This window comes from Simochromis diagramma, unplaced genomic scaffold (assembly GCF_900408965.1).
Source record: "Simochromis diagramma unplaced genomic scaffold, fSimDia1.1 OVJJ01000131.1, whole genome shotgun sequence".
In the NCBI taxonomy this organism is placed as follows: Eukaryota; Metazoa; Chordata; class Actinopteri; order Cichliformes; family Cichlidae; genus Simochromis; species Simochromis diagramma.
This window is the reverse complement of record NW_024387200.1, coordinates 8,115,037-8,131,801: the sequence shown is the minus strand read 5'-3', so window position 1 is coordinate 8,131,801 and position 16,765 is coordinate 8,115,037. Positions and strand designations below refer to the sequence as shown.

Sequence of the window (16,765 nt, the reverse complement as noted above, 5' to 3'; positions counted from 1 at the left end):
GAGATTGGCCTGGGCCGCTGACAGTTGGATTGATTAACAGCTTGGCTCTGCCTCTGAAAAACTGACATCCTTTGATTTTGTACAGTTCTTCAGTTCTTTTCGCTGCAAATTTCCATCCGCCCTACCCCCTTTGATTGTTCAGCTCGCTGCTTTATATTCTTCTTGGCAATACTCAGTCAAACGTACACACACAATCAACAGTTCTGAATGTGGCTGTACACACCGAGAGGCACACAAAACATTATACCAAGGGCAGATACAACTGATTAGTCAAACTGCCACCTCTCCACACCACCAACGCTAATGGTTACCACAGTAGTCAGAGATAAATATGTCCAATCAGAGACAATCACTGAGCGGGCTGAAGAGGCAGGTGAACTAATGACAAGGATGGAAGAGAATGATGAAATCCTCTCACAGAGCCTGACAATCATTTGGCAACAGTGAAAACAAGTGGGTTTATTTTTTTTCCCTCATGCATCAGGTGGGAACGAATGACACCCACAGCCTCCATCTCTCTCTCTCGTTCATCCTTCTATCAAGGATATCTATCAAGCTCACCCCTCAGGGTCTCTCCAACTCTCCAACTCCATTTGCCACTTTTCTGTAATAAAAACTCCACCTGAAGGGATTAAACAAATGTAAATACAGGTAAAGTATAATAGCTAGACCAGCACACCATGCTTTTACTCTTTCAACTTTATGTTGAAATGAATATGCAGGCCAAAGTACAACAGACTGCAGCTGCTGAAAATGTTTGAGTGCGAGTTCAGAAAAATAACTGAATAGCTGGATTACTGCCACTCAAGCCTAATTTTAGTGGCAGGTGTAGAACTTTGCTAGAGGTTGAAGCAGGTAATGACTAATAAAAAAGGAGGCAATGTATTTTTCTTTTCTTTTAAGATGTGCTGCAATGCAGAAAAATCTAATCAGACAAGTGTTATTGTTATCGTCAGGATTATTTTACACTTTTCATTGAAGATTTGGGAAAAAGGAGGGGACAATAAAAGCTAAACATCTGATTTATTAAAAATTTGAAACTCGCTGCTGCTACCTATTTGAAATATTTCTGATTGGTCGGTATTAAAAAAAAGAAACCTCTTTCTTTGGCATAGCATTTTGTTTTCATGTAGTTTTTCATTGCTACTAGTCTGTAGCTGATACAGATCAAACTGCTGCTAACAAATAGGCCCCACTTTATTGCTCTGCTGTTTATTTTTTTGCGAGTCTGCCAGCTTCTAAGTAATATCAATATATCTGTACTCAACGTCAGCGAACAACGCCAAAGTATTACCTGGTCTGTAATCAGTTCATGCAACCCCTGCATATGGCCCGCCTAAACGATCCTTCTCAGGCAGAGAACCAGCGCATTACTCAGGCCAGCACATGTGTCATAAGCCCTCTGTTGAGTGAATTTATAATGGAAACACAGAGCACAAGCAAAGAAGAAAATGCACTTAAGGGGTGCTTAATCACAGATGTGGCTCCTTGGTCTAAATCAGAAATGGATGAGGAAAACTGGAACTATATGGGCGCATGGATGTTCCAGCACTTTGTGGAGAGCAAAAAGGCTCCGAGGCATTAATGATGAACACTATACAGTTATTCATCTTCCAGATTTAGAGCTTTAAGGAGTTCTTCAAATAATAATGACTCTGAAAAGATTAAACAAAAAGGTCTTGCTTGGGAGAACATGGTTGATCTAATGTATAGGACTTCGGCCGATGGCGGCGCCGGATTTTAAATCTCTCAAAACATATAAGAGAAAGGTCATACGTGGCTCGTTTTTTTATTCAACCCCGAAATTTTCATGTTGTTTTCCTGTTGCTGCTAAAGGCTCTTTATGGAAAATGGGTACAGTGTTACATGCCAAACAAAGGTCAGTACGTGTGTGTGGAAAACTGAGTCGTGTCAAATCACAAAGGTCAGTATGACGCCTGCTTGCGAGAGGTAAGAATTTCTGTGAGTGACTGGTGCCTTCGGTATGAAGAAAAGGCCGCATCTGCTCAGTTTATTCACAGGATCAACACTGTCATGCACTGAGGCACAAACAAGTATATTGCAACATTATAACAAGAGAATTAAAACAGATGAACAGTTAATACTGTTCTACCCATATTCGCGCACTATGTTTTTTCTTTACAGTACTTTAGATGTGGGTAAGCAGTTTCACGCTTTAGTCATCTTGTAGGTGTAACTACCGCTGATGATTGCTCTGCAAAATCACATTACAGCTGTGGACTATGAGGCCATTTCACAGAATTAAGCGCACCCCGTACTGCAAACACCATTTGCTTGTGATGTTTCTCGGATAGTTACACTCCCATCCCTGTATACAGTGTTAAACAAATTTAAGAGTGTTTCCATTAACACAAATCACTTGATTTAAACATCACTGAAACTTTATGGGAACCTCTGGAGCATCAAACGCAACAGAGATTTACACCCTCGCCTCTATCCTTCAAAGAAATGGAGGCGTCTTCGGCACAGAAGAAGTATCGTAGCACACAAATGGAACCGAAATAGAACATAATAAAGATAACGTATGTGTATGTGTCAGTAATGAAACTCGCGCACTAATATCTCTAATAGTCGATTAATATATTTATTTATAAGGAGAATAATCGTTTTCTACTTAGTCAGTTGCGATGTACCTGTTCTGCACAGCCACACAGTGTTAAAGAAAAGAGTCTGAAAATCGAGTGCTGCAAACAGACAACAAAGCAATAATGTCACCTCGGAGAAAACGTGTTTAGTTTGAAAGTCCAGGGTCCACTGCTGACACTCGAGTTCCTTTTGATGGAACCAAGACAAACTGCTTTTATTGAAATGTCAAAAACGGTTGAACTAGCATTCCAGACCACTGGCCAGCGTCAACATACACTGCTGTTTATTTCCTTAACACCTCGCTAAGTTGACTAAACGGACATCCCACGGGTCTACTCGCTACATCACCACTGCTCCACTGAAACTGTAAAGAATCGCATTAGATTCTTATATTAATCTACACAACATGATGGAAACCAAATTATAGGAGGTGGCTGTGGCCTTAACGCTTCTTCTACCCATCTTATTTCTGTGGCTTCTTTCTGGTGTGGGTCTGTGTTGGATATTCTAACTACTAGCCTTTATCACACACACGCTGCCTCTCCTCGCCGTATGCAAAAGGTGTAGAAAAAAGGCAGTGAAAATGATAACTGATAACCCCCCGGGGCAAATGCAGCAGGTGGCTGAGGAACAACTGTAAGCGTATGAATGCGCTTTCATCATCCTGCAGATCAAAACAGCACACTAAGGATGGCTTGTTTGATCTTAAGAAATTATGATGTAGTTAATGCCTGAGCAGAATCTGGAGCTTAAAAATCCAATGGCTCTGTACCAAAGAGGGACAAAAATGTCAACTTCGCATCAGCAGGCCGGGATACCTGGAAGTCGATTCCTTTATCTTTAGGAAAATATGTGGAACCTATCTATATGAGAGTCAAATGTTCGTAGTTATAGTCTGATCATAGAGTACATCAAAAACCGCATACAAAAGTATTAACTAACTACAAAGTGCAGTTAGTTCATTATTTATCACATTCAAATGGTTTTTCTTTTAAAACAAACTAATTAACAACAAATTTCTATCTCACACTTTTTCAGCAGCTAGTGAGCTATCAGCACGGAAAGTTGGTCTTTATTCCTGGTTGTAATCCCCGATTGGTCAACTGTTTATCCAGCTGGCACATACAACTGTCTCAGTGAGTACAAAGGAATTTCTGTCTGAAATAGTGAAGAAATCAAAGCAGGCTCAATATTCAATTCTTTTTCTTGGAGAACTGTTACAGGGCGAACAACGAGGCAGCGCATAGAAATGCAGAGTGGTTGGTTTTAAACATTAGAATCACTATAACATGTAATGTTAAGACTTTTCGTCAAGTTAAGTAGGCATGTAGACAGTCTGCAGGCTCAGTGTTTCAATTTGAAATAAAATAATGAGTCTCTTATTTTATTTAATAGGTTTAATTCAGCAGGTTCACTTCAATAAAGAAAGAACTGCACTGGGTGGCAGAGATATAGGTCTCAAGTCCAAGGGCTTGAATTATATGAAAACATAGAGATAGTGTTTTGAAAAAAAGCCCCACTCTATTTAAAATTTGGGAAAATCTTTTGCCATCTTTAACCCATATACATTATTAGTCAGTATATCATCCCTTCATGCACTCTCCTGGGTGTTTCATGCAGTCTCCTTCAGCTTTTCCTTGTTCTTTTTCTCTAGCAAATATCATGCATCTCAGCCAGACTGAAGACAGCTGATTGATTCAATCAGTTTAGGTTATTCCACGTCTTTACCTAAAGGTTGTTTACAGTCATTGTCCTGCTGAATGATGAAGCTACTTTGGCTCCACATTTCAGAATCCCCCCTCTCTACATTCACATTCATTCTGCTGCTAACGTCGGTAGTAAAATTGTGGATAAATGTCAGTGTGTCAGCTCCATTCGCAGCTGTAAAAGCCCAAGCCATGACAAAACCGCCATGTTTGACAGATGAGGCGGTTCGCTGTGAGTCATCTGCAGTTTTTCTTTTCCACCACTTTTCGTTTACATAATTGTAATAAAAAAGTTTTCTTTTGTTTCAGTTTTGTTGAAACAGTCCACCAGTTGTTGTTGGGTTGTTTTTTTTACCTCTAATGCGGCCTACAGGAAAGTTGCATCTTGTTTTGTATCCACTGAGGTTAAGGTCATGGATAACTGAATACCTACATTCAGGGGAGCATTCTTGACATGCTGTGCAGTCGTAGAGAAATTTTGCTTAGCAATGCAAATGATTTTCTAGTCATCCACCAGACCTTTGCCCTTTGGTCCAGCAGGGCATCATCTCACATGTACTTCTTCTTTAGTGCTGAATTAAACTACACAAATGAAAGCAAAGACCTGGTATCCATTATTATATATTAAATAAAATGTGTTAAAGACCAGATACATTTATATTGTGATATGGTGGTATAGAAAAAAAGTTGATATGCCTATCTTTAACGGTCATCAAGATTATTGGGCGTTTAATCACATATATGGGAGTTTTGTTGTTACAAATTCTATGGCTACAGCTGTCAAAGAGGTGGTCATTGTTAACCTGGGCCCTGGAAGATCCAATATGGAAATCTCGTTCTTTATGATCTGCAAGTTTAGCTCAGCTAAGATTTCATGTTGGATGCCCTTCCTGATTCAACCCTCTCCGTTCATCCAGGCTTGGGTCCCGGCTTGGGATTACACTGCCAAATGAAGCCTAAAATAATGTGCAAAGATGCAAATAAACTTACCACACAGAATATCAGAGACATTTCTATCTTTGTAATGTAGAGTAAAGAGATAAAAAGGAAGAGGAAAGAGCAGAAAGAAGCTTTAACATGGGGGTCTAACAAGGACTGACTTGCTTCTAGATGCAGCCTCAAGAAGAATTGCAGTTACAGTTACTTACAGCATCAGCTTGGCTCAGAAATTGCCACTTAAACAAAACACAGACACAAGGATGATCACATGACTTGGCATGGCTTAAGAAACAGAAACTTAAGAAACTTGATAACTGTGACTAATGGCAGGGCACTACTGGTGCTTTAGTTAAGCTTTGTAGTAAAATATACTGTACAACTAAATTGAGTATTTGATTAGATGTTTCTTTTATTTTTAATACAAGCACAGATTGTCTTGTTATAAACAGTATGTGTGTAAATCATAATTGAGAAATATTTGAAAATTTTGACATGTGCTCACTGATGCTGGTACAAATCAGCCACGTGGCACTGTTATCTGGAGTTACTGGTGCCCTATACTTGACTGCAGTCTTTGCCATGAAAATTTGGCATTACCTAAACTTTTTGTGTGAAGCCTCTTTGTAAAACAGTGATGCATGTCCCAGGGTGACTGGTGGGGGTAGTGCACTCAGCTACTATCTGAGCCAAGTTTCCTCGAATACCAATGGTTTGTAAAACACACCAACAGTGCCAAATAACTGGCTAAAGCATTCATCTCTCATTTCTAATCCCTGTTAATATTATTGTTTCTTTTAAAATTCTAAAGCTGAAAAATCTGTCTCTCTCCCATCCTAATTTTAACTTAACAATGTTCCCATTTTTCCAACCTCTCATCACTCATTCCTTCCCTCTGATCTCTTCTTTACCACTTCCCTCTTTGGCAGAATGATGGAGTAGGGATGTCAATGGAGAGGCATGACAGTCAGATCGTTGGCTGTCACATAGACTGATGTTTGTTTCTTCCCACTTAGACAAATCTGACAGTTTAACAATGAACTTCTCAATGTCCAAACACTTGCTGCGCCTACACGTATACTTTCAGATGTACACAATCATCACACTCGGAAGAGCTATAAGTTGAGCAAGCACCCCGCTGTGTTCGAATAAACGCAAACACGGATACACCGCCACGTGGTCAGATTGGTACTCTGGATCTCATATCACATGGAATGTGATGAGTTGGAACAAAGAATGTCGGGTCAAAAGGAAACAATGTTTTTAACACTCAGATGCGACTGTTGTTAAGATGTTAATAACAGACATCCTCTTAAGTTAAAGGAAATTCAACCTGCAGTATGCACGGTCAACTGCCACTTTATAATGTACACCTGGGTTAACTGCTCATTAATTCAAATATCTAATCAGCCAATCACATGCACCATGTGCATATACTGTAAGCATGGAGACGTCAAAAGGAGCATCAGAATGGAGAAGAAAGGTGGAATATGGCGTGTTTGCTCATGTCAGATGGGCTTGTCCGATTATTTCAAAAACTGTTGATTAACTGAGCCTCAGTCTCAACTTTAAGGTCAAAATGAAAATAAAGTAATGACAACTAACCAACTGTGACCAAAAGTTCCATTACGGTCTAAATTTGGTGTCACCTAAAAAGAATAACGTCTAAAAACAAAAAATTCTGTATGGTTACTGAAAGATCAACAGTTTAATCATTAGCATGTTAAATATCCAAAACACAAGTAAGAATATTAGGTTAGTGAATATAAAATAATACAAGACAAAACAGTGATTTAATCTTAAAATCTTCTTATTCTTCTTTAACAGAACAAGTACATGCAGAGGTGGTTTTTTTCCCTTTGCAGGTGTTTACAGTTGGACAGGGGTTTGATATCCTTCCTACTAGCTCAGCTTCTTCAATAATAGATGCCTGTAAGACGTTACTGTTCTATCTCCAGCTAGGGGGCCGTGAGCCAGCGGTTGCGATGGCTTGTGGAGGGTTATTCATAGAATGCGTGCACACAAGTGCGCACATATACACATGCATGCACACTCTTCCCATTTCAACCATGCAATCCTGCTCCCTCCTCTCCCAGCTGCCCTATTAAACTGAAGAATCTCGGGAAGTGAAATGAAACTAGTAAATCTTGACTGCTTTTATGATTGACTTGATATGATTTGTATTATAATTTGGACCCGGTGCTCCATCTCGCTCTCTCCTGCTGCCTCCCACCAACTTACTCCCTCCCCCCTTCCTACTCCTTTCATTACTTAGATTGGCTCTTGTGAAATAGGCCATAGGGTCTTCATAACGCGCATATATTCATATGTATACGCACATGCTCAACTTTAAAACCTTGCGGTCTCTTAATAAGTAGTTCTAAATGTGGCGTAAAGGCAGCAGAATGTAGGGAGCACTTAAATGTTTTAAAAGTGTCCAACTTTCACCTCAGTATGAGGAGAAAGCTTGAATGTGTAGATGAGATGAACACTTACAGCAAAAAACTGAGAACAAACAACCCAATCAGACCCCTCCCTGCACAGATTGGGCTGACTTCATAAATTAATGTATGAGAAAGCCTGCAGAGATAACCATTGGGCATAAGGGCCTCGGAGAGAATCATTATATCGACTAGGTGATGGACTAACTGACGGACTGACAGACTGATGGAGTGACTGTCTGAATGGATGCTTTGAAATGCAGGCAGTTTGAAGCTGAAAGTCTCAGGGTCTTTGACCATCTGACTCTGAACAGACAAAAGGCAAGAGAGGGCAGCTTTTCCAACTACGGGCCCTTTAGCCTTCTGTGACTTCATCAGAAGAAATGATAACTACAACTCCGGCTTCCACTCTGCTTGGCTGATGCCCTAGGGCAACACTTTCCTCACCGTTCTCCCTCTGTTAGTGAGAGCATCTGTTGAAAATGAAGGCCAAGTCGTAAGTGCTGGCCAGGCCTTTCTACTTCACGCTCAGATCAGGAGCCTAAGCACCTGCAATACCCTTCTTTATAAAATTACTTTTTTTCTAGTGACAATTTGCCAATGAGAATTCAAAAAGCAGGTCTTATCGGAGTAACAGCAGAGAGCGAGCCTTTGCCTAAGTAGCTTTTTAACCTTCTTTTCAAACTAGCTTTTATGTACAGAGAGTTTTTACAAACAGATTTTACATGAGCGGGTCAGACTGCTCTGCCCACTCTCTATCACGGTCATTAGAATCCATAAAATGAAACCCAACTCTCAGTCTCCTTACTATCACTGTTTAACTTCTAACCACTATTTTTCCCAGCATAGCAAAAATATCTCCTATGTAGCGAGAATTAACTCTGGCCAAGCTTCTGACACAGCCACAGAAGGGCCTACAGCCACACATCTGTCTCCAAAGCTAAATGAGTCACAGAAGCCTGGGCCCAGTTACCTGCTGGGGCCCCATGTCTGTCCCAGTTGCTGACCACAGGAACATACATGTGCACAATTTTACACAAGGACACAGGCAGAGCGGCAAATACACACACACATATGCACGCCCTTTCTCTCCGCGATTTTCCAGTCTCCTGCGGATGGCACGTGTTATATCAACAACCTTTCCTGCCAATATCATCTCTTTTTAACAAAGTAGGAGCAAATCATTCAGTCTACATTCTGTGGTGAGAGGCCAAGGCAAACTGGATCTGCTGAGGCAATGGCATAGAAGCTCCTGGCACCGGGAGCAAAGCGGGGCAGAGAGGAAATGAGAGGAGAGAAGAGGAAACAAGGAGAGAAGGAAAAGAGGAGAGGTCATATAAGAGGAGACACGAGGAAAGAGCAAAGTATGGCACAGGAAGCACATTAAATCTATCTGTATGGTAATGCTATTACCTCCCATCCGATCAGCATGGTCCCCTCCGCACTAACTGGCTACCCTCTAGCTTTCATTAGCAACATGAATTATGGATCTGCTCTTGCATCTAAATGCTAAGCATTATGCCATTTGTGATGCATTTTTCCACATTCTTCCTTCTCTTTCTTTACCGACTCCCCTGTCTCCCTCCACCTTATCCTCCTGGTCTTTTCCAGAGTTGCCACAGACTACAATTACTGCAGAACCATTAGGTCCATGTTGACAAAATTTCCATACCATCATATACCCCTTGAGATGCCGATCGTGAGAAGTTTTCAGATACTGCAAGCATGTGCACGCGCGCACACACAAGTGCATCATACAAAACAAAGATTTTCTTCTGCAAGATGTGGCAGCACCAAAACTGTCAAGGTGAAGATGGAAAACGAGGATAAATGGACAAAATAAGTAAATTCTATAAACAGAAACAATGAAAAAACTGTGAGAAAATGCGTGGAGACCAGTAAAGAGATATGAGTTTAAAAAAAAGAAGTACGGGATAAGAAGAGGATGAAAGAGTTTCTTCTGTTTCATGCTGCTACAGTGTGAGTGAAACCGCATCAGTACGCCTATTGCAGTGCAGGTTTTTAGACGATGCATCAGTAGAGCGTCTGAAACTGGACACTGTGTAATAACAGCTCACTAAAAACATTACAGCTACTCATAAAGAGCCCAAACTCACTTTAATAGCTGTTGAGATGTTTCCTTTGGTCTGACTCCGGGGAAAAGGAAAACATCAGAACAGGCAGGCGGAGAGATGGGGTTTTGTGTGGACTAATACAGGTCAGTGGATCTGTCTGCAGCTAGATGATCCGTATGACTTTTCTGCAAAGCCCCAAACCAAGTTCATTTGTGTGTCCAGCCGTTCTTTCATTAACAGAGTCACAAATAGCCCCGCTGCGGTTAGATGAATGACATCAACCTCTCATTGACTGCTTTACGAGCTCTTCTGACCAGCGTGAGAAACCATGGGATTGAAACCTCACGAAGGTACGGCCCAACAACCCAGCTGAAAGTACACGTGCAGAAACACACGCACACTTTGCAGAAAAGACGATACACACACACACACGTACATACACACAAGCAAAATCTACGGAACAGCGCTAGCTTAGACCGCACATACTTTCCCATGCTGATGGAGGAGTTACTAAGTTTTACAAGTTGAGTTTCTCCTCCTAGCCACATTTTTGGGTAAAACGCAAGATCTTTTTTGGAAACACACACCAAAGCAGACTTTTAACTCATGATTCAGATTGTTATAGTTGGAATGTGAACAGAGAGCACATACACATCACAGAGAACATTAGTTCTTGCCACTGTATGCCCTCCCCCTCGCAAACTCGTAAAGCATCATCAGATTACAACAGGAGGAGAAGGTCAATCAAAAGGCAAAAATACAGACACTGGAGAGAAGGACTGGAGGACAGTTGGGCAAAAGGTGTGTTCATATTGATGGGAGCACTTCACTGTGCATCCATATGAGCTGAATGTGTTTGCGTTTTGGCAGAGTGTGAGGCAGATAGCACGACAGAGAAATGAGAAGATTCAAACAGTACAACATGGAAGAAAAACATTTTGTAGCACACACATACACAGAGACAAAAACAAGCAAGGATCTCTCTAACCTTCCCTGTTACCGTTGGCTCTTTGCAATCAATACACTGATATTGGAAAAACTGTCCCACAATGAACTTTTAGTTTTGTCTAAATGGACAGAAAGAGATTATAAAGAAACACGAGAAGAAAGTCATGGATGGTTATTTGTGTGAAGGAGAGTTTAATGTATAATCATGTACAGATGTTTTAACTAAAATCTATGAAAGAGGTCTATAAATGTAACTATTTATAGACAGAGAGTGAAACAGAGAACAGCAGAGAGAAGAAACGTGTTTCCCTATACTGGGAAAATAATGCTTCTTGGGGACAGAAACTGAAAACTTCAGACTGCACTCTGCCATCTCACGTTTTCAGTGCAGTGTGTGAGGTATTAGTCCTTTAACAAACACGGAACATCTTTGAAAAAGGTGCAACTCAAATGTACAGTGAGCAGGGCCAGCTACGAAAACATGACCAGAGAAGCTATAATTACAACATTAAAGCACATTATCTGTGTGAGTTTATGTTCAGTAAATTATTCAATCATATTTCTACAAAGCAAATAGCTGCTTCTACAATGATGCTCCAAATCTTTCATATAGACCCTAAAATATTAACTTCAAATACTGCATAGCTAACTTTATTATTTCTCTCATAATCAAGTAAGGCTGTTCAATATAATGATATATATCGGATGACGACATAAAAAAGTCTGTTTCCTATTACGCTATCGTTTGTTTCGTGGTGTCGTAAAATAAACAGTTTACAGCAATATTTTTTCATCGTTTTGATGGTCACTGTAGTGGCTATATTAATTTCTTAAAGTTCTCTCTTTCTCTTATATTTAATATAACCACACTACTGAAGGACAAGCGCCTGTTTTTATGCGCTGTCGTTAGCAACAGCGACGGTAACACCTTAGCGTGTCCGCTTGTTTATGTTCCACATAAACCTTTCACAATAAAGCTCAAGATCCTGTTGAGACTTTTCAAAATAAAGAATCACGTGAAAGAGTATGCGGAGAGTTTACGGATGAGAAGCAAAAAAGAGCAGTCAGGTGCTAAAAAAATAAACCTTAGACTAAAACTTTCAAAGAAAATGGTGGCCGTTACAACTTATGTCTAAAAATGTATAGTTTCATGCATCGGTTAAAACACTGGACTCCAGGTAAAGGACGCCCAGATGGAAACACTTCACGCAAGTTGCCGGAGATTCACAGAATTTACATAAAATGTTACATTTTTGTGATTTGTATCGTTGTCAGGACGATAAATGTCTTATATCGGGATAAGAGATTTTGGTCATATCGCACAGCCCTATATAAAGTTACACTTAACAGTAGGTCATCTAACTCATGATCCATTACAATTCACAGGTTGTTGTAATGTGTGACATACAGAAAGGAAGCAATCTTTTTTTACATTGTTTGGCTGTATTGCACAAACTAATGAGAATCAAACTCCACTGTGAAGTCAAAGAGGCTCACAAACACTAACATCCAGAAAAAAATGACCTTGTTTCACTTAAATCTGACCAATATCCTAAGAGGAGCAGTGATTCTTAAAAAAGAACTGAAATATTTGCATAAAAATCAAAAATGTGTTCTTGACCAAAGTTTGGGTAACAATCCATAGTCGAGATGTTGTGGTGTCAGTGTGTGAAGAGGAAGGGAAAAACTGAGAGAAAGTTGCTCTATGAAATTTAGGACAGATAGACTTTAAGGATATTATTGGCGCAGCTAATCTAACTACAGCTAAAGCATGCCAGAAGAAGAGGGAAAAACATTTTTAAAAATAGCTGGACAATCCTTTATTTTACCTTTTCTTCAAACTGAATAAAACAGACAACCCCACCTCACTCATTAGGTTCCATTCAATTCATCAGCGCTGAATATCTGAAGCGATTTTAGCTGTTATCCTTTCAAGCTGGGGGGGTCACTTGGTGCGAAGAAACAGGGAGCTGCCTCAATGCAGGTAGCCTGAGATGTTCTTGCATGACTGCATATGATAGTTACACAGCACTTTCAGCCCCCCAGAGACACTGACAATCAAAACAAACAGAGCCAGAGTTGGTTTGTCATGTTTCTTGCAGCTGCAAATTGCACATAACAGCCTGGTTAAATTATAGTTGCACAGCAGAATCCTTGTTATGTTAACATGACAAATGTACCATTTTGCCACTGTGCACATAAAAGCATAAACGGGTTTTTCCTGTGTTTTATTTTTTGCATAATATGTGATAGGTGCGACACTCTGGACAGACGCTTCATATTGCAGGATGTCCCCAGTTCTGCTTGGGAATCCCTTGAGAACTAATGCGACTAAATTTCCTGAATGAGAGCGTGCCACAAAGAAGGAGCGAGCTTAAGAATGGGGTTACTTATAAGTGAGAGAAATAAAGAAAGAGAAAAAAAATGCCTATCCACTGTGTCATTGTCCCTCCTCCTTTGTATTCACGGGGAAGCTGGCTAAAAGACAGGCGGGGATACGGCCTCTTTTCCCCTTCATCTTTTGATAATCCCATCTTTTTTTGTGTTTGATGTTCCTCTCTATGCTCTTTGAACAAATCCCCTGTCCCTGCCCTCATAATCGCATTACCTCCTAAGGTGTGGTGCGCACAGGGTAACTGGACCTCACCAGTGCCAGCACACTACTCCACAATCCAGTACTGCCTGCCAGCAAAACATACAAGCACATACTCATGCACTCCCTCTCTAAGAAACATACAAACAAATACTGAAACACACAAGAAGAAGAAGAAGAAGAAGAAGAGGAAGCCAATTTTTCTCCTGCCAGAAGAGCCGACTGTGTTGAGATGGCACAAGCAAGCTACAGTTGGTTCAAACGACAAACTGGCAACAGGAGCGTCACATCTGACTACAACAGTGTGTGACCACACTAACAGATCTGGGAAAAGGAACACTGGTTTCTCTACCTGACTCGCTTTTTCTGAGAACCACAGCCACCAAAAGGGACGACAAGAGGACAAAATCACAGGAAGAAAAGGATAAGAAGAAGACAAAGACAGAAAGCAATATAAGACCAGAGCTGGGAAAGAAGAGTGGGTGGCATCCAGAAGCTATTAAAACTGTTTTTCATGTTGAGCCAACAAACATAAGTGAGTTATTAAATATGAACCATATAAGACTGGGACCACAGAGAGAGAGAAGAGCAAGGAAAAGGAAAAGAAAGAAAACAAGTCACGAAAAAACAACAAGAAAAGGTGGAGAGAATGCAGGCTTTGTGGCTCTTTCCATAGAAACTCAGAACTGTTTCTCAGATATTTCCAGAACAAAGATTTCCCAGTGTCATGTTTCTCATGCATAACGGTCGACACATTAATTACCGTGGAGCCAGAAAATACTTAAATGATCAAAGCTATAATAAGCACAATTCTGAGGGAAAGAAGTTCAAGAAAAACTGGTGAAAATGATTAATGCAGTGTTGGTGTCCTTACCTTGATTTAATACAGCAACATCAGAAGCAACATGAAAAAGAAAGAGAGAAAAAGGGCAAGATGATGGTTAAAATTTCATCTAAACAAAGAAAACCTGCATGTGCTTTGACAATGTGTCAGTGGGAGTGGAGATTTAGTGCAGCGCTTCTCACTTTTAAGCATTATCAGTAAGAGCACTAAATCATAGTTCAGCCGACATTGGGCTAGGTTCATTTTGCCTTTTTTTTAACTTCTCTATAGTTTTCCAAGCTATACCAGACTAAGAAGAAGAACAAGTCCCACTAGAATAAAAATAGCATGACAACCTCTTTGTGACTCGATGGCTGTCCCGTGATTTCACTGATTTCTAATGTTGTCAGAGATCGATTTGCAGGTAGCCGTGGTGACCAACTGGTCGCTCAGGGATTAAGGATGTAGTACCCTCAAGCTCTGAGTGACCAGTTCCCAGGTGACTGCACAGGTCACCTGGTGGGAAGCAACCTGTCTCCAAACAATCGTGGTCTAACTTGGTCTTACTCGGCCCGACTGGCGAAGGTTTGCAGTGGATTAGCGTCTAATTTATGATTGAAGACATATAGCCAACATACGGTGGGCCTGTGAGGTCAAATGCACGGCAATGTAAGAAAACATCAGGAAAAAAACCCCAACAAAAATGCTGAAAAAGCACACAAGCACACTGGAACTTGAATAAAACACAAGGGAAATAGAAAAAACGGTAGCACTGTGGCCTCACAGCAAGAAGGTCCTGAGTTCACCTCCACCACAGGTCTTTCTGTGTGGAGTTTGCATGTTTGCGTGGGTTTTCTATGCACTTGGTGGGGTTAGATTAATTTCTAAATTTAAATTGCCCATAGGTGTGAATGTGAGTGTTAATGATTGTCACACTGGTGACTTGTCGAGGGTGTACCCTGCCTCTCGCTCTATGGTAGCTGGGATAGGTGCCAGCCCCCTGATGACCATGATAAGGATAAACGGAAGAGAATGAATGGATGGGTAGATGGATGGATGGTTGCATGGACATGATTAAAACACACATCATCTTTATCTTTTTCTGCCTCACAACACTGATGAACCCTCTGCTTCTTTTAAGAATGGCTCAGCAGGCTCTTTCACATGGATGGTTACTGCTTTCTTTTCTTTTGCACAGCTTTCTTTTTCCCCCAGAAATTGTATGTTTGTTAAGTGATTAATCAGAGTCAAAAAAAATTGCATCACTGTAGAATAAATTGTGGGAAAATCCATATGAAAGGCAAAGAAGGCTATGAAAATACCATTTAACACTGTTTTCTATTATAAAAACATTAAATCAACCATAAAAAATCCTAAACTCACACCCAAACATCTCTGAGAAATGTTTTTTTCCTCTGCAATTCTGACATCAAGACCAATTTCAAAAGAACATGTTAATGAGGTACAGTCAAATGAAAGGTTGGGAGGTAAACAACTAATTAGAAACGGTTCTTGGTGTCACCCTAATTGCTGTTTGGTTAAGATGAAGCCACCACCTCTCTACTTTTCAAAACATTTAAAAACCAGAACAGGTTCAGAGCCAACGTGACCTGTGCTGCTGGGCCACAAGTTAGACAGAAAATAGACGAGGTAGAGCTACGAATGAGACCAGATTAAATCAAAAAACTTCTCACAAGCACAGAAAGACACTGACAAACAACGGGGACAAGGTGCAAGATGTCAAAACTATAAACAACAATCATAGCAGTGACAGCTCAGAGTGCATGAGGCATGGAAACTTCTGATGCACACAAACACGCTAAACACACGCGCTTGTTCAGCCACAGAGGAAAGTCCATGCTCGCTGATACAGAGAAGAAAAAAAAAACAAACGTACACACAAACGTAAAGGCTCACACAGATGCAAACACACAACAACTCTCTGTTGGCTTTCAAAACAAAGGTATTAATCATCATTACACACACACACAAACAGAAAACGGGTGGGCTGGCGTTGGTGTGCCTGCGGGACTCGTCAAAAAGACACACTGACACCTCGGTGCAGCCTTACCGCTGCTGTCATAGCAACCAAGGTCAAGTGGTCTAAAGCTGTGTGCGTGCGTGCGTGTGTAGCACGAGTGCACATGCATCACAAGGAATTGTAACGCACTCCCAGCAGAACCGGTTGGATATAATGAGCTCGTCGCCGTCAGGATAGAGTGGGAAGACAACACAAGTCCCACAGCTGTGCAGCACAGCTCTGCCTGTCCACGCACCAAAAGCAGACACCAGATTGGAACGCAACAATTAAGCCTCCAAATAATGAAAAAAGGCATATCTTCCATTTAAATTACTAGCTGCACAATGGCCATTGTAATATTTTCCAGCATAAAACATTTGATTTTTGTTTGAAGACTAAAACACCTGTTCGACAAAGAAGAAAATATTTCGTGTAAATTCTATTTCTGAGGACACGGTTTACCTGAGGCGGTAAGACAAAGACATCTAGAAGGCAGCAAACTTACACTCATTACTGTACATCACAAGCTGGGTGGAAAAAAAAGCACCCCAGCACTTAATTTTATTTTATTTACCATAAGTGATATAATTTTTATGATGTTTGCGGGGGTGGTCAA

The 16,765-nt window shown here is 40.7% G+C and overlaps 1 protein-coding gene across 3 annotated transcripts in view; it reads right to left on the bottom strand.

Annotated features, from left to right (window-relative positions):
• fbxl17 (F-box and leucine-rich repeat protein 17) overlaps window positions 1-16,765 on the bottom strand; it is a 229,773-nt gene that overhangs the window by 98,410 nt on the left and 114,598 nt on the right. Inside the window, exon 9 of one of the 3 annotated variants that reach the window (XM_040050700.1) lies at window positions 13,257-14,180. The exons of the other annotated variants lie outside the window; for them this stretch is intronic. Within the exon in view, the coding sequence (XP_039906634.1) occupies window positions 14,177-14,180 (4 nt within the window). The 3' untranslated portion in view covers window positions 13,257-14,176. Of the gene's footprint in view, window positions 1-13,256; window positions 14,181-16,765 lie in introns of those variants that run through there. 3 annotated transcript variants of the gene reach the window in all.